At 37.8% G+C, this 20,864-nt stretch overlaps 1 protein-coding gene across 3 annotated transcripts; it reads right to left on the bottom strand.

Moving 5' to 3' along the window:
• Positions 1–4,679: 4,679 nt before the first annotated feature.
• Positions 4,680–20,095, bottom strand: LOC113112965 (BAG family molecular chaperone regulator 5-like). Of its 3 annotated transcripts, none has more exons than XM_026278971.1 (5): positions 19,926–20,095; positions 13,322–13,595; positions 12,799–13,227; positions 12,097–12,320; positions 4,680–10,135 (listed from the first exon to the last, which is right to left on the bottom strand). In XM_026278971.1, exons 1-5 carry the CDS (start codon positions 19,946–19,948, stop codon positions 9,610–9,612), a joined length of 1,476 nt encoding a protein of 491 aa, XP_026134756.1. In that variant the 5' UTR covers positions 19,949–20,095; the 3' UTR covers positions 4,680–9,609. The 3 variants fall into 3 exon arrangements, with proteins under 3 accessions (XP_026134756.1, XP_026134757.1, XP_026134755.1); XM_026278972.1 differs by lacking the exon at positions 19,926–20,095 and adding an exon at positions 19,515–19,837; XM_026278970.1 differs by lacking the exon at positions 19,926–20,095 and adding an exon at positions 17,821–18,363.
• Between the last annotated feature and the right edge of the window lie 769 nt (positions 20,096–20,864).

Below are 20,864 nucleotides of genomic sequence, written 5' to 3'. Positions count from 1 at the left end.
GAGTCTATGAACCATATTGATTTAAAATAAATGTTGTTGTTGTTGTTTTTTTTTTTAAACAAAGGCACATTCATCAAACCCGTTAACATATGCTGATGACTAAGTACCTCTTTTCAGACTGCAGCATGTGATTAGACTGCATCTGTTTTACCATCTACTAACAGGCTATTCGGTAAAAAAGTAAAGCCGGTACAGATAGCATACTTTCACACTTCCTGTGTTCATTGTCGTTCAGTGCGCATGCGTTTGAGCACACAAGATAAGATACTTAAATGTGAGCAAATAACAAGTTTTGTGACATAATGTGACCTCATTTAATGTTTAAGATATGATCTCAGTTGAAAGTGAGTTGTTCATTTTGAGGGGACAAAAAGCACAAGCACAACACACTCACAATGTATACATTTTATAAGGCTGCTGCATTGTAAATGAGATATGCAATAAACACGTGCTTTCATTTTGCTAGAGCAGAATGATGCATGATGGGAGGCGTGTGCAGAGGCGCACGTATACGTGTTCCTCCTGGCCAAAGTACATGATAGCAGAAAAACCTGCTATTCCTGTCGGTATACTGTAGTATGTAAACCGTGAACATTATCTAACTGTCCAACAAATAATTGAATGGATCTGTTGAAATGGGATCAAGACCATACTGAAATATGCATCTTTAACTTGTAACACTTGCTCCACAGCTGCATATGAGATATGACCTTGGATTATATTTAATACGATTACAATTATGCTTATAGAAAGAGTGCTCATGCTTGCCAAAAGTTGTGGTAACATTGTTTATTAATTTTGTGCCATTTGATCCAATCATGTAGGTTATGGTGACCTTGAGTTTGTGGATGAATGTCACAGTGTCCGCAGGCAGGAATAGGGGAGGTGGCTGTATTTGAATAAAGGGTCATATTTCACTCATGGGTTGACTCGGGTTAGTGGTTAATATATCAGATTCATACTGCTGTGCCATTTAACGACACATTTCCTCCTGTCGACAGAAATAACTGGCTCCGCGTTTTGGCCCTTTCTTTACATACATGGGTTTATACAGAAAATATCCAGTTGTAAAGAAACCTTTTATGGAAATCGAAAGTAGGTTCAAGTTGCTCTTCAGTGAAGTTAAAGCAACCGAACTAAACTAACTAAAGGATGTAAACGACTGACATTTTTCATAAATGATTCATTCTTTTGTCTCTCGTTAGTGTAAAATGCACTGTTTACATGAGCAAGGTAGAGTTATAATATCATTAATAGAGAAACTGGTTCTAATACTCAGCTGAACTTTTCATTTTCATGGACTATGACAAGTATCACTTCATGACCAAATATTTGATCAAAATGTCTCTAGAGGCATGGCAGTACACAAATGCACAAAAACAAAGAAATTAGTTTACCATCCAAAAGTAAATGTAAATTGGAAATATATCCGGGTTGATTTTGGTAAATAAGGATATATATTTCATTTGTTGGATGAGTAAACTTTTTTTAAAACATGCTGCGTTTCTGTTGCTATGAATATGTTTTTAAGTTGTGGTTTGTTGTTTGCTGCTCTTGAGCTGATGATGACTAATAAGAAACATTGCAAAACAGATTTCCTATAGAGCTTGTTTGTCCTGAATCACTCAGTGGCCTGGTTTGCTGTGTTGTGTGCCCTGTGTAGTGTTCTGATGTTTGTTTTAATCATGTTTTCTATGCTGAACTGAATTAAACATCAGGGTGTGCCACATTCCACTCTCAAGTGGAACATTTAGAGTTCAGACAGGCCTCCCCCTGCTCAACTTTCATCTGTACACGTACACACTGGAAAATGTCCTCATGTTTTCAAGATGTGCGTGCTTGCTCGTGTTAGATGAGGCTGCTCTCTAATGGACAAATGAGGGAAATAAGCACATGGAAATAGATGTTTGAGAAACTGAAAGTTGAGGAAATATTTTTAGTTTTCTAATTTTGCATTTTAAATTGAAATAATATTTTTTTTCCAGTCCAGATGTAAACTTACAACTAATCATTAATTTTTTTATTATTTTTATTTTTAATGTTATTTATTCCTGTGATGGTAAAGCTGAATTTTCAGCAAAATTAGACTCTTTAGTGTCTCATGAACCTTCAGAAATCTTTCTAATATGCTGATTTGAGGCTCAAGAAACATTTCTTATTATCAGTGTTGAAAAGTTTTACTGCAAATACTTGATTCTTATTTTCAGGATGCTTTGATGAATGGAAAGTTCAAAAGAACAGCATTTTAAAATATTAGTACTTTCATTTGTAACATTAGAAATGTCTTTACTGTCATGTTTGATCAATTTAATGCATCTTTACTGAATAAAAGTGTTTATTTCTTCTATTAAAAAAATAATAAACATATTTCCAGATCATAATCAATCTTTAATGAACATTTATTCCATATACTGTACATGATAAACAGCCCATGGCTTTCCAGCGGTACCTTTATCATGCTTTTCTGTTGAGTGTTGCAAGCCATGTGTTTAATGTGTGAATGCACTCAAAGAACTGTGGGTAATATCCAGCTGTTGTGTGGCTGCTGGCCAGATAGTCCTATTCAATGACAGATGTTCTTGTTTGACACTTCCTTTAATGACCTTTTAATAATTGTGTTTTGTGTGTTAGGGAACAAACCTGCTGTGTCCTGTGGTTCTCTAATGAACTTGGGTTCGGAGGGATTTCTCACAGAATAAGCAGCGGTCTGTGAATGTCAGGCTAAAGCTGCTGTTCAGCTTGTCATAATATATGTTTGCTGTATTCCAGAAGCATTGGTTTACCATACAGGGTCAAATTTGACTTGCATTCAGTTAGTGTATAAGGAACCTTTCAAAACATGCATTTTAAGAGAAACCCTTGACAAATCCCAGATCCACTAAGGATGTGGGTAGAGACAACTTTCATCTACTCTCATCTACAGTTATGCCTGTCATTTTCCAAATACCCTGCAGAATCTGTATGTTTGTATTTTAAAACAATGCGAGAGCTCATTCATTTTTAACTGCCCAGATGAGTTATATAACACAGTATTTATTGTCAGTGTATTAGACCACTTCACTCACCATTAGACCTCAAAAGAGCTCAAGAGCAGGCCAATAAGAAACCATTTCAGATTTTGTTCAGTTTAATGCTACACAGCACACAAGCTCTTACAATGATCTTTATAGGAGAGAACATGTGGGCATGTGTAAGTGTGATCTGAATCAAATGGGAATAGTGTTACATAACATGTTTACAATGGCCCTCGCGTGTGCACGTTCAGATCACATGGATTCTGTTAGAGTTGTCTAAGTGGGGGTTGGGTGTGAGCACACGTAACCCTGAAGGGTTAAACTGCGCCAGTCAACACGCATGATGAATAGCTCAATGTTTTGAGTTATGTCTGTTAAATCAATAAGATTAATGACTATTCAACCTGTGCAACTGATGCGTGAAAACAGAACCATTAACAGATGATAGGCAAGAGAAATAAATGACTGTACAGTTACTGTACTGCACATAATTAAGGCATTGAGTCTCCTCTTAGCCAGTTGGTCAGTGGATTTAGAACCAAGGGGTTGTTGTACTTTAATCACCTTTACTTAAACAGACTATTTATCCATTTAGCATTTGCCTCCAGATGCTGACATTTGGAGAGTGTGCTGTTAGACAGAATAACTGATCACAAGTCATGATGCCATCTGGTGGTCACTGTAAATACAAACAAGATTCATTTCTATGTAGTATAATAGTAGGATACAGTAATATGCAGCAGCAGTATGTGCCTGTGTGCTTTATTACAAAAACTTTAATGAGGTCCCTGCTATATAACATTTTAATTAATCCAATTCTTATATAAATTTAAATGAGTAAAAAGGGGGCCGTAAAAGCATTTATAATATAACAAAACGTGACACTAAAGACTGGAGTAATTATTCTGAAAATACAGCTTTGCCATCACAGGAATATATAATAAAAAAAATGTAATAACATTTCACAATATTAGTTTTAACTGCATTTTTTTTATTATTATTAAATCAGTGCAGCCTTGGTGAGCTCAAGAGACTTCTCTCAAAAAATCTTACCACGACCACAAACGTATGAACAGCAGATATGTACATTAAATGAAAAATGAAATTCAGCGTGTTTTGGTTTGTCTTTCTTCTGCTTTAATGACGGCAACATTTAAGCATCAGCTGAACTTTTCTTCATTTCCTGATGTTCAGTGCAGAATCAGTGTTTTGGACACGACAGTGCTTGTGTTTGTGTGTATTTCTGCATCTGTCACTCTTCCCCAGGGACCGTGATGTCCTTGCTGTCATGGGGTCATGAGCATGTGTTGACTGTTCTCTTCTGTCCCTCGTATGCTGCAAACATGTCGGTCGAATCGGAAGCAGACAGATGCATTTTCTACTCCAGGGCAATTAACATTATGTTCTGATATTTGTATTAGGTTATAAATTACATTTACTTGAAATTAAGACAGCTGACAGATATGTGATTGTTGAATCACAGCTCCATGAGTTTAGGCAGATATATTTAGCTAACGAAGTGTGCCGTGGTATTTTCTGTGCTCCGTATCTCAGGCAAACCCCATTCCTTTTTTAAACACCTATTTTGTGAGCACAGTGAGGGGTTGCCATGGAAACAGGTTGAAAGCTCCCAGGCCATAATTAATACCTTGCCACAAACATAAGTTATTTCCAGATCACCGTCTTTTATTTAAAAATCCAACCACTCTGCTGAACAAAGCATCCCCACAGCAGTTTGAACGTAATGTGCTCTTTTTTTTTTTATCATAATCAGACAATATACTGTACACAGATATCATTGAACATCATAAATAGCAGACTAGCACATTTAGACAATCTCACAGATCACCACAAAAACACATTCGTCCAGACAGATGGTCAGATTAGGAAAACCAAAGCTTTTTTTAGTTAAAGTGATTAAAAAGATAATAGAAGTTAAAAACAACTTTGGTATAAATAAAGATGGACATTCTTCATTACATTCTCAATCTTGCGAGCAGAGTAATGGGTTTTATGGTGTTTGTACCCTGTGTAATGTCAGTCATATCGCTACTAATAAAGACTGTAATTGCCATAAACAAAATCAAAAAAGACTGGTGCAATGCTCGCTCATTACATTAAAGCAGGACGAGAGCCTGAACTTGGAGTCAAATATCTGTTTTGAAAGCTCATCCTGTAATACAATCAAGGTAATATTAATTCACCACATTCAAGAGAATCTATAATATTCCTAGAGGACTCATTGACCTATAAAGTGCCATAATCTGCTATCAAGCGCCATTCAACAGTCAGAATGGATTTGATTTGTGATTGTAGCCATGGAGATAGTTTTGCAGATATCAGGGTGACTCAGCTGTGACCGAGCAATCGTCAGACGGAGATCTGTGGAGAGACGAGGGAGTCTGGAGGGAGATTTACACTACACATAACACTGTAAAACTAAAATAGAACTCTGTGCCATGTTTAATAGCCATATCAAACTAATCTAATGCTCCAGATGTGGTGTGGATCAGTCGAAAAACACAAAAGGAGCTGGTCATTTTCTGTCAGGTCATGATATGTTAGGGTTAAATAACCCTACAACAGAACACAATGTAGTATATTATTAAAAATAGGTAAAACACCTGTAAAACAGATCAATATGGACCAATTCAGTTATTACTATTTTTCGATATTTTCTTCAAAGTTTTGGGTGTGAAAACTACATTCAAATGTGGCTGCGACTAGACTGAGTGTGAAGCAAAAGCGAGTGAAAATAGTGTTAGATACAGTTTGCTCGAAGTATGAATAGCAACAAATAGTATCTCGTTTACACTAAGTTGTGAAGTTAGTCACAAGAAGGTTAAATGGACATAAAAATGCAAGGTAGAGAAGAACTACACATTAAATATGTAAGCAGTGCAGGCCATTACAACCTAAGTTATAGTTTGTAATAATAATAACCTTTGCAAACACTCCTTTAAACTTTTAAAATTAAAAGAATCTCCTAAATGATCATATTGAATGTAAACAGAAATTCAATTGTGATGGTTGACAGCATTTTGTGGCTGTGAAGAAGAAACGCACATGGCAACTGTTTAAACCTGTTTGTTGTTATTAGCTATTGTTGGGAGACTAGAAACGTTAACAGCTGGGAAATTTGAGTTATCCTGCGTCTACAGAAATCCAGTTTTTGAGACCAATTTTTTGGGGAGTCTACATTTGCATTTTTGAAGAGGCTGTGTTATGTTCATGGTTCGGCTTTGCATTTTGCCCAATTTTGTTTTCCTTCTAGCGGCTTTTGTAAATCAAGGATAAATCTTGTGTGTGAGCATCCCCTCATCGCTGCGAGTTCATCAAAATCTCTGGCGACCTCAAGGCAGAGAACTGCAGTGGAAAGACAACATGCAAATGAGATACATTCCTGTCATTTTCTAGCACAATCTATTGTGTATAATTAGCAGTTCCACTGCATTAACAAATAGCTACATCACACTGATCTAATGAAGAGAGTCAATGCGCAAAATTGACCTGCAGTGTGTATGCAGCCTATGCATGTTCTGCAGGAAAAATCTGGTTACGCAGAACTGAGATCTCACATCTTTGCCATCTCTCTGTGGGTTTAGAAGAGCCAACACCTAGTAGTGCAAGACTGTTTTAAAGTGCTTCTGGAGTGTGTATTTCACCTTGACTGATGGAGGATCTTCCTCAGATGAACCGCCAGCTCTGCCCACCGCAGGGACTCTGCCAGACAATGACGGAGTCTGGATTCATCTGTTCTGACTACAACCTATTGCTTTTTCCTTTTTTCTGCAGCTCCTTTCTTTCTCGGGCACTACTTATGACTTCTAGCCCCTGTGTGGTTATTATCATTTTTTTTTAAAAGCCCTTCGATAAGAGTGTCTGTGTTTAATCCAAGCACAATGTGATTTCTTTGATGATAACTGTGATGTTGCTTCAGGACTGCTGACAGTACATTTATCTGGACGTGCTCTTATGTGGAGCAGGACAGAGGGTAGTGTCCACAGAGTAAGTGGGACACGACTGAAACAGATAGCTAACAGAGTCAACGATCTCGTTCAGAACAAACCATTGTAACCTAAAGAGAGCTCAAATGAGCAGAGAGAGAATCAACAGCGCAGTATTATACAGATCACACGATATATTATTTCCCAAAATGAGGCTCATCGTTTGGCGTACAGGAGGTGGGGAAAGTGTACAACCAGCACCTGGCCTCAGTGATCAATATTTAATCAGTGGAACTGGATATTCCTGCTGTTTTAACCACAGACAAACTACTCCTACAACCTTTTCTCAACCGTCTCTGAGGGGTTTTAATAGACTATTTCACACTGCAAGCTCAAGTGCCCAATTCATTTTTCAAATCCAGCATGATTTTTTTTTTTTGTAAAGTTGTTTACATGACTTAATTGAATGTAGTTTATATCATACACTGCTCTAAACAGGCAATGCACAAAAGTTGTATTAAAAAACACTGATTCATTCAAGAATTGAAAAGGGATGATCTTTAGAAGGGAGTAATTGAATCATTCACTCGAGCAATTCATTCTGAAACGACTGAACCTGACATGTTTACAGCCTACATAATACAATGTAACATGATATTTTTATTGTATTTAATTAGAATATTTAACTTATATTGTCACATTTTTTTTATCATTACTTGTTATAGATCAATATATACTATATATGCCTGCTGGGAATCCCTAATGTTACTTCCATAAGTCTACAAACAATTAGATAATCAATGCATAATACCCATCAAAATATTTCAAATATTTTGGACAATCAAAAATAAAATAAATAAATAAATTGAATTACAACATTAGTTTTGAAGCAAAAACGTATTTGAATATCAGGTGGTGGATATTTCTTTGCATATATATTTATATATTGAAGTAATGAAATATGCTTCAAGAAAAAAGCATATCCCATCCATTAACCATATAGTTCACAGTAACAAGTTATCATTCAAATTAATTCCTCTATGGAGAAAATGAATATGATTTTTTTACATCCAGAACTCCACTGTTGCATTTATTATCATACATTGGCCATTGGCTGTTCTGCTCTCTAGATAACTATTCATTATCAGCCAATAAAACCTCCACAGTAGTGCCGAATTATAGTTACAGTTCAAACAAAGCCACAGTGTTTGAGAGTAAACAGTGAAGAAACAGAATAAGTAAATATACTTTTGCATCTTTATGTGTACTATTTTATAGAGTGTAATTCATACCAGTGTCTGATTCAAACCAAGGGTAAATCCAATGTGCAAATATGATGAAAACCCTTTTGTTCACAACAAAAGTCACTTGTGGGACTCATTTTGTCTAATTTATTCCCACATATGAAAGTGAACCAAATATAAACGTCATGCGGTCATCCCAAAACCCCCAGATCTATCATGTGTAACACACAGACACATATTGGGTCACATTGTTCTGTGTGAAGGTAGTGAATGAATGGGTCTGCTCAAATGAAAATGTACTATGCCCCGGTCTACTTTGATCAGTCTCACCACCAAAATAGCATGCACCACTTTTTCTTTTTTTTCTTTTTTAATGATCACAGACACACACTCTTTCAGTCTCTGCTCGATTCCCTAGTTGCCTGCACAGGCACCTTTGCCTAACAGCAAAAAAAAAAAAAAATTGCAGAAGACAAGAAACTAGTTTCTATTTTTTGTCCTCCATATTGATAGTAAACAGAAATGTCTCCAAAGACAATATCTCATTGCAATTGTGGTCACAAGTCCTCTATGAAATCTGACAAAACCGCAGGAAGGGTTAGAAATCTGATTGATTTTTGTACAGTGTAAACAATGTCAACTTGGTGACACTAATGGTGCAGAAATGACACTTCACCTTTAAACTGATTATTCTCTCTCATCTATCGTAAGATAACGTTTTTTTTAACATAAACTGGGACATATATGAAGAAGGTGCCAGAAAATGATCAAATATTGTTCCACTGGGCCAGTTGTTGTTTATATTCGGCTAATAATTGTATCGAGGAGAGCTCAGGCTCTGACAGTGCCACTTAGAGAAGAGATTAAACTTATGACACAGCTTGAAATGCCTTTTCCATTATGTGTGACTAACAGGAAATGGCCCATTGCTCAACTGTTGTGGTCATAACGGGATCATCCGCGCCTATACTTGCCTTAACTGGATAGGAATGAAGGGGTGATGTACACGCACCATGACAAAGCCTGAAATGTGCTCCACACAGGCATGTTGGGAAAAGCAGGAAGCAGATTTTGGCAGCAGACACCAATCACACAAGCACAGACTCAACTAAAAAGATCGTCATGGGTCATTGTCCTGAAAACAAATGATTCATGTGGATTAGAAACAGCATTTCCTTCTTGCAGAAGAAAGGCAGTTTTCAGGGACCAGTCATGGGCCAATAAAAGCAGCAGGTGCAGTGCATCATGGGTAACAGTCTAACTGCCCACAGCAATACACAAAGTCTTTTATAGACAAATTAAGGATTCCGCCTGTGGACTGTATCCTCAGCACGACCGTGTCCTCACATGTTGCACAAGAGACAAAAAAGCTTTTCCTTATTCTCAGTCTCTTTTATTGGCCTCTCAGTACTCCCACTCATCTGTCTTCATATCCAGGTAATTAAGAATATTCTGGGCGTATTTAACAGCTTGCTTACGGGCAATTTTGGTCCCCTGGTCGCCCTGAGGGTCCACAGCATCAAGAGCCAGTAGTTGTTTGGTCAGTAGCTCTTCCAATACCATGTAGCTCTTGTCTGCCCTCTTGCCGTCAAAGCCCAAAACCTGAGCCTGCAGGTCGCACAGGCTGGCTAAGACACGCCACACAGACGCATGAGACGGAGGCTCGTCTGCTCCGGGGTTACGCCGTCCGAGGGCTTCCCAGAGGTCTAGGAAGGTGATGAGAGCCTGAACTTCCAGCACGGCCCTGCGCCGTGCCTCACGAATGCAGGGATTTCGCCCCGTGTCCACCTGATCTAGGTGCATGAGGAGAGCTTGCAGCTCCGTCCCCTGTCCTGAAGCACCGTACCGGAGCACCTCCTCCCGTAGCTCAGAGACACGGCCCCTGATCGCCTCGATTTCACGGATCGAGTCATTCTGCGCTAGATCATACCTGGAGGTACAATGAATTCAGTAATATAGGTTAAAAATAGAAAAAGTGACGAATAACCCATTACAAATAGCTCTTGATCACATACAAGTGATGTTATATATATATATATATATATATATATATATATAAAAATCACAATTTGTTTTTATATTGTAAAACAAATGTTACAAAAGATTTCTATTTTAAATAAATGCTTTACAAAAATAACAATAACAATGTATCAGTTTCCTCAAAAATATTAAGCAGCAATTGTTTTTAACATTCATAACAAAAATTATTTGATGCAATGTTTCTTAATCATTGATGTTCAAGAAACATTTTCATTATGTTGAAATTATCTTGCAGCTTAATATTTTTTGTGGAAACAATGATACCCCAGACTTTTGAACGATAATGCATGTAAAATTGTAATACTTTTAATAAATAGAAATTAATATTTTCTCGTTTCTAGACTTCTGAAGGATCACTGAAGACTTGAGTTATGATGCTCAAAATTCAGCTTTGCATCACAGAAATAAAAGGACATTTAAAAAAATATTAAATTAAAAAACTTAAATTGCAATAATATTTCACCATATTACAGTTTTTACAAATCAAATAAATACCGCCTTAGTAAGCATAAGTGAATTAATTTCCGAAAAAAAAAAAAAAAATGAATTATTCAAAACTTTTGTATATGTACAATTTCATCTTTTAAAGGTCCTATTACATGAAAATTTCACTTTCTGAGGTTTTTTAACATTAATATGAGTTCCCCTAGCCTGTATATGCTCACCAAGTTTATATAAATTTGAATCTGTGTAAATCGAGATTTTGCTATCTTTCTCTGCCTTTGAGAAAATGGAAGCTCAAACGGGCTGATCTTGAATCTCCTCGTTGTGATGTTGTAACGAGAATTGTTACCTCCCAGGTGTTTCAAACAAACTTTTATGATATGGATTCGACAGCACTGGCACAAACTCACAAAGTGAGTAACAGTGTTCATTAATGCCTGATCTGTGATCAGTGATTTCTGATGTGTAGCTAATCATTCAAGTTCACACAGACTTTCTTTCTAAATCGTTTAATACTGTTTATGCATCAGTGAATCAAGACAGTGACTAAACAATCAACTTCACGTTGTTTCTCTTAGTAGCATGAAACAAATCTGTTATTTAAATTGTGATTTGACTTCAGAGAGCGATCAAAGAAGGCTCGCTTTTACACATCGCGAGTATATCTGCACACTTGCCCAAACTGCCGTTACAATGAATGACGCTGTTATGCTGCACAACAGAGCTTTTACTGTATTCATGTGTTTGCTGTTAGCTGTGGTGAAAGCATTTTGTGAGATAACGTGTTGCAATAATGACGAGATCACTGCATCCACACGATAAACAGACTCTGTCTACTCAATGCTCATCACTGCAGCCTTTCATGTGATGGGAAAAGATCGAAAAAATAATTATATAATCAACACTTCCACGATTCGTTAATCTCGACAGCTGTAATAGGAATATATATATATATATATATATATATATATATATATATATATATATATATATTTGAGAGGGGTTTCACATGTAATAAGCATTTCGAATGCAAAGATGTCAGCCAATCACAACAGTTGTGGTTTACTCGGAGTCTCACAGCAGACACGCCCCTTCAAACAGAGCATTCAAGCCAGAGGGCTAATGTCAGGATATAAAAATGCTTTTTATTTCTAAATTTTAAATGTAAAAATCATACTAACAATATAAATACACCTAAGGAAACATTAAAAAGCATTTAAAGAAAAGGAAATAATCCATGTCATGGGACCTTTAACAAGAAAAATAAAATTTGAATTTATATTTTAAAATTGCAACTTTAAATAAGACAAACTGAATGCTGCACACAGACACACACACAAAAAATTGCATTTCACTGGATAACTACATATTGTAGTGATGTGTGTGGGTGTGTGTATTTGGTGTCACCTGCGTGTTTCTTCTCCTTCTCCCTCCAGGTCAAGATGTTTTAGAAGACCATTGATCTCCTCCACCACTTGTTTTCTGTAGTTCCTCACTGCAGCATCACTAGACACATCCAGGGCGTCCAGTTCAACCAGCAGCTCAGTAAGGATCCTCGCCAGGTGGGCACAGCTATCACGCCCGCTCAGACCCATCAGCAGAGCCACCTCCTGACACCGGGCTCCACTCACCTACACAACAGGAGTTTTCTTTAATTTACTGCCAACACGGTTTAAGATGTTTCATAGATGAAATCAGACAATTCTTTCAGAAATTAGTAAAGAAGTCTTTTATGCTCACCAAGTCTCGATTACATTAAAAATACAGTAAAATTGAGAAGAATTATTACCATTTAAAATAACTGAATACATTTAAAAATGTAATGTATTCCTGTGATGGTAAAGCTGAATTTTCAGCAGCATTACTCCAGTCTTATATGTCTTCAGATCTTACTCACCCCAAACGTTTGAACAGTAGTATACATTTTGATTTTATTTTCTTAACTTATGTTAACACTTATAACATTTAATAGCCATTTTCTACTCTCTCTCTGACCGTTAAAATTAGGTGCTGTACCATCACATCAAATAAGTAACAGTGATTTGCTGGTAATGATTCGGGTTTGTGACTTCTCATAATATATATATATTTTTTTGCAATAGCACGCACCTGGGCCATGACTTGATTAATACGCTGCACAGCCTCGTGTGTGTCATCTGACAATGGCAGCGCCAATGTATGAGTGCGTACACGACCCTCCAGTATTTCCTGTACTGCACAGACCCTTGTCAATGCTCTGTAACGGGCCTTTCGGAGAGGAACGCTCCCTCCCGTCTTAACCTGAGCCAGCCGCATGGCCACGTCCTGCACAGCCTCCACCAGCTCCTCACTGATCTCAAAGGCATCTTGAGCCTGGCCCTGTCGGAACGGCCCTACGACCCCTTCATTCAGCAAGCACTGCGCCTCCTGGGTCAGTTCCTCAATGGCCAGCCGGGACGGATGCGTGGCATTACCCTCCAGGTAGCGAAGCAGACCCTCCACCTCTCCTGCCGCACACTTCCGAGCCTGCTGAAGCTCCGGCCGGCCCTCCGTCTCCACCTGGGTTGGGAAACAGTCGTGGTTAAGAAGAATGAACTAAGTGTGACTTCTCTTGAAGCAAAAGGTTTGTTTGGAGTTGATGGCGGGTCCTGACCTGATCGACCTCCAGCAGCAATCGGGTCAGCTCTCGCTCCAGTCGTTTGTACTCTCTGTCGCTCTGCAGGCCGCTGTAAGAGCACACCTGTGGGCCCAGGGTGGCAATCTCCCTTTGCACCTCGTCTAGCCGTAACAGGGCTGGGTGCTGCCCGGGGTAGGGGCCCTGGGGACGTGAATAACCTGGGAAGGGTCCTGGCATCTGCTGAGTTTGTGGCTGTTGACTGCCATGACCCATCGTCCTCTTCCCACCATCAAAGGGTTTCCTAAACAGGCTGAAAGAGAAAGAGAGGTGAGCTAATCAGGATGTGGAAATAGTGAGAGGAAGATGTTGGGACATGGTGTCAATACACTGGATGAAAAGTCAAATAGAAGGTTTTATTTTTATGGGTAAACATTTATGGGTAGCTGACATGGAATACTTTGCAGTTAAGATCAATTAATGCAGAATAAAATGATGAATTACCGAACCCAAAAGTTTACATAGAAAAAAAAAATACAATAAATGAAGGAATAAATAAATATAATTATCACAGGCACATAGTGGCCTCAAAATGAATTTGGAGATGTTGTTAAGATGATATTTTGAAGAATGTGGATAACTAGAGCCCCTTATGGCAAATAAAAGTTATTTAGCAACTAATCAATGACTAAATTAGTTGACAACTATTTTAATAATCGATTTTAATAGATTAAATCGATTAGTTGTTTCAGCCCTAGTCAGAAAGCTCTTGAATTTTATCAAAATTATTTAATTTGTGTTCTGAAGACGAACAAAGGTCTTATGGGTTTGGAAAGACATGAGTGTGAGTATTAATGATAGAGAGAACTATTTATTTAAATTAACCACATTCTTCAAAATATCTAAGCAAGTAAGTCATACAGGTTGGGAATGACATGAGGGTGAGTAAATAATGACAATTTTCATTTTTGGGTGAAATATCCATTTAAGAAAAAATTTAATGCATGAATTTCATTGCATCAAATAAAAATAAAACACTGAACCAAAAGACATCAGAAAAACATACGGTGACAAACAAAGGTTTCTTTTTTCAAATTACTTTAGTGTGTAATTTTTAGTGGATGCCTAACCCAGGTAAACATCCATGATGAAAAATACAGGAGAGGTTTTGTATACAGCGGTGATGAATAACGTTTATTCAGCCAGATGCGTCCAATACACCCATCATTAACAAAACAGTAACCGAATTATGCATGCCAGAGCAGGAAATGGGAACTGTCTGAATGCATGACATGATCACTAAAACAAACCTCCATTTATTAGGGTGGCAAACTTTGTGAACAAAAAGTTTCTGAAAACCAGAAGGTTCTTATAACTTATAACTTAATCTGTCCATCTGAAATGCAACCATCCATTGGTCCATGCGTACCAACTCTGGCTTTCTGTAATGAATCCATTCATCTGATTTTGACAACAACAGTCAGGTTATGAGTGACAACCCAACTTACTGGAGGGTCTAGAAAAATGTACTTCATACCTGCCAGAGTCATAACACCATGGGTCCAACTCATTTCCACAAAAAGATAGTAATCGTGGCTAGCACACGTTATAAAAAAGTGCATCAACCCAAATGCTCCAACAAACCCAAACTGCAGACCATGTTTAAAGAAATTCACTTAGTGTCCTTAAGTTCAGATGCCCTTCAAAAACACAGTCCATTCAGTGCGGTCTTACCTCTGCAGATTCAAGGTCCCAGACAATATTTTATTGGCAGCAGCCTGCCCTGCTATTCCCCAGGGAAGAGTCTATGATGTCACAGACGGATCATATTCGTGGTCCTTAAAGAGACAGGGTCCTTTAGGGCTCACACCATAGGGCTCACCAAATAAATTTGATAACAGACATGGAAGAGATTGCAGGAGGCTTACTATTGAGAACTTGCATTTAAATTAATGGTAAATGCATTCTGATACATGTAACTAAAAGATCATGGAGCAGGAAGTTAAAGATACAATAACAGCATGTGTGTAATTTATTATTATTGCACTATATAAAAATGCAGTTCTTTTGATCAACATTAGATGCACATTTCCCAAGGGAAGGCAGCAAAAGAATAGGGTTAAAGTATAGGTAAATGTACATTTTAGGCTTTGGATCTGCACCAGAGCCGCTTTGCTGTTGTCATTATTTTCAACACATCTCGGTTTATGTCAACTGCACACATGAATCAACACAGTCAATGTGACATGTCTTTATGCAGTGGAGATGAAACCAATCTAATATGTAAATAAATGCAATCATGAAGACAAATTGCAATTTGAATCCAAACTGCAATGGCACCTGAGTTACATTTATATTGATTTATATCAGTGTACATCAATGGGGGACGTAAACCTCAGCAGTACAATTTATACAATATTACAGCTGTACACACATTACAAACTGAGGCATAAGTCAAATTATTTTCTGTGGTAATCGAGAGTATGTCACATACATGCTGGTGAAAGAGATTAAACTGCATTTAATCCTGAACATAACTTTAATGCACACTACATTTACAACGGTGCAGTGAGAATGCGGTTCTTAAATAGGCCTGCCTCAGGATCTGTGATATCAAGCTTGTTCTATATAGCTTTTTTTTCCCTCCAAAAGTACGCCTTGGGTGCTTTATCCTTTTATATAACCAGGTAAACAGCCAGGACGTAGTCAAGAAAAAAACTCACGGCAGTATAAATAAATATGATTACAGTAGCCATATACAAGTAAAAATAAGCACCATACTTAGGCCAATCTCACAGAAAAGCATCATCTGCTCCAATCTAACAAAACCAGTTCCACATTACTGTCAAGTTCAAAAATATCAAAGACAAACTCCTTGAATACTCCCAAGAAACCCCCAGGTTCAGGAGAACTTATGAACAGTTCATCTGGCTTGCAGAAGTCCTGGTTCTCACAGTTGAGCAAAACTACAACGTTAATGTGACGTCATGCTGTGATTGTAGGAAGAGAGGGTCAGATAAAGAGGAGTCAGAATATCATCTGTCCAGATTCTCCACCTGCTACCCAGCTTCCGGTCGCCCCAACTCGATCCAGTAATTAAGCCACAGAAGATCTCTTATTATAGGTTGCAACTTCTTGCAAGTAAATATGGGCACAAACACTTTGGACTATGAGGAGACATAGAGCCAACGTGCCATCCATCAATGGGAACTGCCATATAAATCACTGCTTCTCTCACCATTCATGGCATTGTGCCACATCAGAGTCAAATAATTCTCTTCTAAACCTCAAATTCACATGGCCTGGCTGGGACAATATTTATATGGATGGTCCCCACTTTTTGAGCCAAATGAGTAAGCACTATTTCCTAATTATTCTTTTTTTGCCTTCTGTATCCCCAAGAACACTGTCAATAAGCCTCAAGAACCACTTCACGGACTACAAAACAAACACCTTATGTCACCAACACATTATTTAACACCGATGGAAATCGGCTTGTGAAGGATAGACTCATCCTCCAGGATCATGTCATATTCACAACTTTCAAAACTGTTTTATGAAGCTTTTGATAACAAAAAGGTTGAAAGTTTGAGGTTGATAGGAAACTTAGTCAGCTGAACAATCTGTATGTTGTTAAGCAACTGTACTTCTATTCTTGTTTGCCTTATTTTAAAATAATAATAGAAGGAAAAAAGTCACAGTATCTCTGTACATGGAGGCTGAATCCAATGTCTCATCGTCATCATCAATATAATCCTAAAGCAGGCCTAGTTTCATATTTTTTAAACGCTACTATTAAATTGATGGTTGCCAGAAATTCACATCAGAAATATTGTCACAGCCATCAGGATAATGTATACGTACTGATTTTCTCACGTGTGTTTTACCCATATTTTGACTTAATCATTGAGCTGTTTTAAAATGAAAGAAATGTCCGTTAATTTAATGGACAATGTCCTGGTAGAACAAGACCGTTATCTTTATTAAACTAAAAATGAGCAAAGTTCTGCTCTATTACAGTTAATTCAAACTTCAGCATCAGCACTAACAGGGAAGGAGTCGAGATTCTGGAACGGTCCACAGCAGCTCTGATGCTGATGGCAGAGAAAACTGTCTTCTGGAGGATGAATGCAACACACGTCTCTTCATCATCATCATCATCATCATCATCTGTGCCTTCATGAAGAGTCTCACATCTGAACCCTGATAAACGAACAAGGAACATATAATGCCCCCCCGAATGTTTTTTTCAGTGGCTGAACCTTAAATTACAACACTTGCTCGTCCCCCAGTACTGAATATGTGGCTACCTCCGTGACATTAACTATAAAATCAATGAGGCAGACTTAGAATATAACACAAACCTGAACATGCCTCACCAAGACAGATGCTCCCTGCAATCTGACAGCTCTGTGCCTGGATTAACATGAATGAAACCATCGTAGAAGGACATTTTTATTGCTTCTTAACACCAGCCAACCCTATCCGACACAATCTATCTCAGCACCTCCTCCTAAGATGCGCAGCACATTTCTCACCTTTTCAACGCGCCGAGGATGTTCGCGCACATGTCTGGCGGGCTCCGTTTCCATCAGACACGCTACTGAAATGTTTTGCGCGGTGCAACACTCCTGTAATGTCTGGATCGTGGACGTGCAGTGGCACTGACAGGGAGTGAGACTGGCGTTTAGAGCAGCAGCATCACATCGGTATGGACTGCATTCGTGCCCCTCCCTTTCCCTCCCACTATAAGCGCTAGTGATTCATCTCAGTGACTCTTTTGAATCAGTTCACTCAGTGACTCTTCATGCAGTGACATCGTTGCGTCGATAGGTGGCGACAAGTGAATGTGATTTTGTTATGATTGTGCCGCTTACTCATAGAAAACATCACCTGCAAGGCATACACACCTTGTTAATGAAAACTACTCGGACACACTGTAAACATTTCATACAAGAATTTTTAATTGTACAGACCTTGTTCTGTCTTTTTACTGTCTTTAGAAAATATTTGATGACGGTGTTTTGTTTTCATCTTCCCTCAATGTAATATAGGGTTATTAAAATCTTGCACTGCAGAGTTTAGCTCCAACCCTGAGTGGTTAAAAAGTTATTAACGTTTGAATGTTGAAATTTTGGACTGCTGGTGGCGCTATAGAGTTGGGCCTAGAGACCCCAAAGTTGGTCAGATCATTAATAATGACCATCTCTACAAGTGTGCCAAATTTAATCATTTTCCCATGTTCTCTTCATAGGGCTGCCATAGACTCCCATTGGAGAGGACGAAAAAGTAGAATAATAATAATAAAGAAACAACCAGATACAATAGGGGCTACAGCACTTTGGGATTGGCCCCTAAATATGAAAATGTGTATTAGTAAAAATACCATTTTATGTAGATCCCCCAAAACTGACATCAATTGCTTCGACATACATCTGATTTCTGATTGGACATTGCATTCATAAACTCAACAGAATCGTGTGGGATTGGTTATAATGCACAACGCCGTATAAAATGTGTAAATAGAAATGTGATGCAACATTAACAGATCCAAATTTATAGCTGTGCCATGGATTCAGTTGTCTTATAGAATTAAAAAGACTATTAAAATTTAATCATTATATTTATTGTACCAGAAATATATGAATCTCTATAATGACATATATTTATTCTAACTTCTTGAGCTCTTTAAAGGCAGGTAGATTCCGACTGGCTATCAGTGTTTTTTGTTTGTTTGTTTGTTTGTTTCTGTTCATCAGCCGAAAAAAAAAACCCCTCAAAATATGATTTTAATAATATCTTTCCTCTGTTATCCTCATAACGTGTGGACTTTATTGATATCGCTCTTAATGTAAATGGGCTGTAAGAGTATAATGGTAGCATGTAAAGATATAGATATATAAAGATATGATACAGATAGGCCTATAAAAGATATACACACATAAGATATTTAAAGACATTTCCAGTCTGCTACGATGCTGGTAAATCTAACCATTTAAATATCAAGCTACAGTCAGTGTCTGAAGTTCAGAAAGCAGTCAAAAGGGAGAGACTTCGGTAAATGAACTATACCAATTAATTGTATGGAGGTTAACAAGAATGACTCGTTCACTTAAAAGACTCGTTCAAACACAGCGACTCGTTCACGCACGAAGTCCCACTCTGGGGAGACCATTCTTCACATCAGGAGGGATCCCTCACACTGTAAGGTTTTTAACATGACCACATTTACCCGCTCAGTGAATAACCCCGTCTCTCCGGCACCCGGGGCGTGTGTTATCGGTGCAGCACGGGGTGCACTGCCTCACCTCTCTCCATCGTTTGGATAAACAAATAAAGGCGATTAAGTCAAACGCGAACTCCCTTCCACAACACTAAGTGGTTTCATCTTTTCTGTGCGACGACGTCAACGAATCTGCTGTAAACGTAACATCAGAGCTGCGTGAAACCGATCAAAACAACACAAACGACGTGAAATGATCCGCCTGCTCCTGCTGTCCCGTCCGTTTAAATCACGCAAACACACGGGTCATCTCTCGTTAAGAGCTCAGCAGTGCGAGGTGAGGGTGTGCGTGAATGAACAACATTGTTATACGAGTATTTTTCTTATTAAGCAGGAGTTATATCAGGCTGTCCATCCTACCTGCACATCCAGCGGACAGCCATCTGTGTGTTTTGTTTACAGATTAAAACAACGCCATTGTGTTTACACCATACACCCACCGATTGTACATGTCTAATGACGGAAACCAGCTGGCCAAGCGAAAACCACCGATGGGTTTGAATTCATTAAACACCAATAACACCTGTCCAAAAATGTAAGATGTTTGGTATCTCTGTGCGGCCTGAAGGATATTACATTACATTCAGTCATTTAGCAGACGCTTTTATCCAAAGCGACTTACAAAATGAGTACAATGGAAGCAATCAAAATCAACAAAAGAGCAATAGTGTTTACAAGTCTCAGTTAGCTTAAATGCACTACACGTAGCAAGGGCTTTTAAACAATATAATAAATAAAAATAAAACAGGTAGAATAGAAAAAGAACAGAGCAAGCTAGTGTTAGGTCTTTTTTTATATATATAATTTTATAATAAATGTAAAGAAAATAGAACCAAAAAGATTAGAAAGGTAGTAAGATTTTTAAATGTTTTTTTTTTTAAGAAACCTCTTATGCTCACTAAGTCTTAATTTATTTGCCCAAAATACATTAAAGCAGCAATATTATTGCAATTTTACAAAGTATTTAATTTATTCCTGTGATGGCAAAGCTGTATTTTCAGCATCATTACCCCAGTCTTCAGTGACAGTGTCACATGATCCCTCAGAAATCATTCTCATTTGATGATTTGCTGTGAGTATGATATATTGTTTTACAGTGATGATACGTCACAGTGATACATTGAAGGCATAGTCACAAAAACGTTTCGTAACTCATGGTATGTTTTGGTCGTCCAGTTTTATTAAATCACAAGTACATTTTGTTATCTAAATATAATTTACTTAAAACTCAATGCACTCGTTACAGGACGCGATTTGTTACGTTTATTATTATTATTATTATTTTCTCAGTAAGCAATA

This window comes from Carassius auratus, chromosome 13 (genome assembly GCF_003368295.1).
Source record: "Carassius auratus strain Wakin chromosome 13, ASM336829v1, whole genome shotgun sequence".
NCBI lineage: Eukaryota > Metazoa > Chordata > Actinopteri > Cypriniformes > Cyprinidae > Carassius > Carassius auratus.
This window is presented reverse-complemented; position numbering and strand designations above follow the sequence as displayed.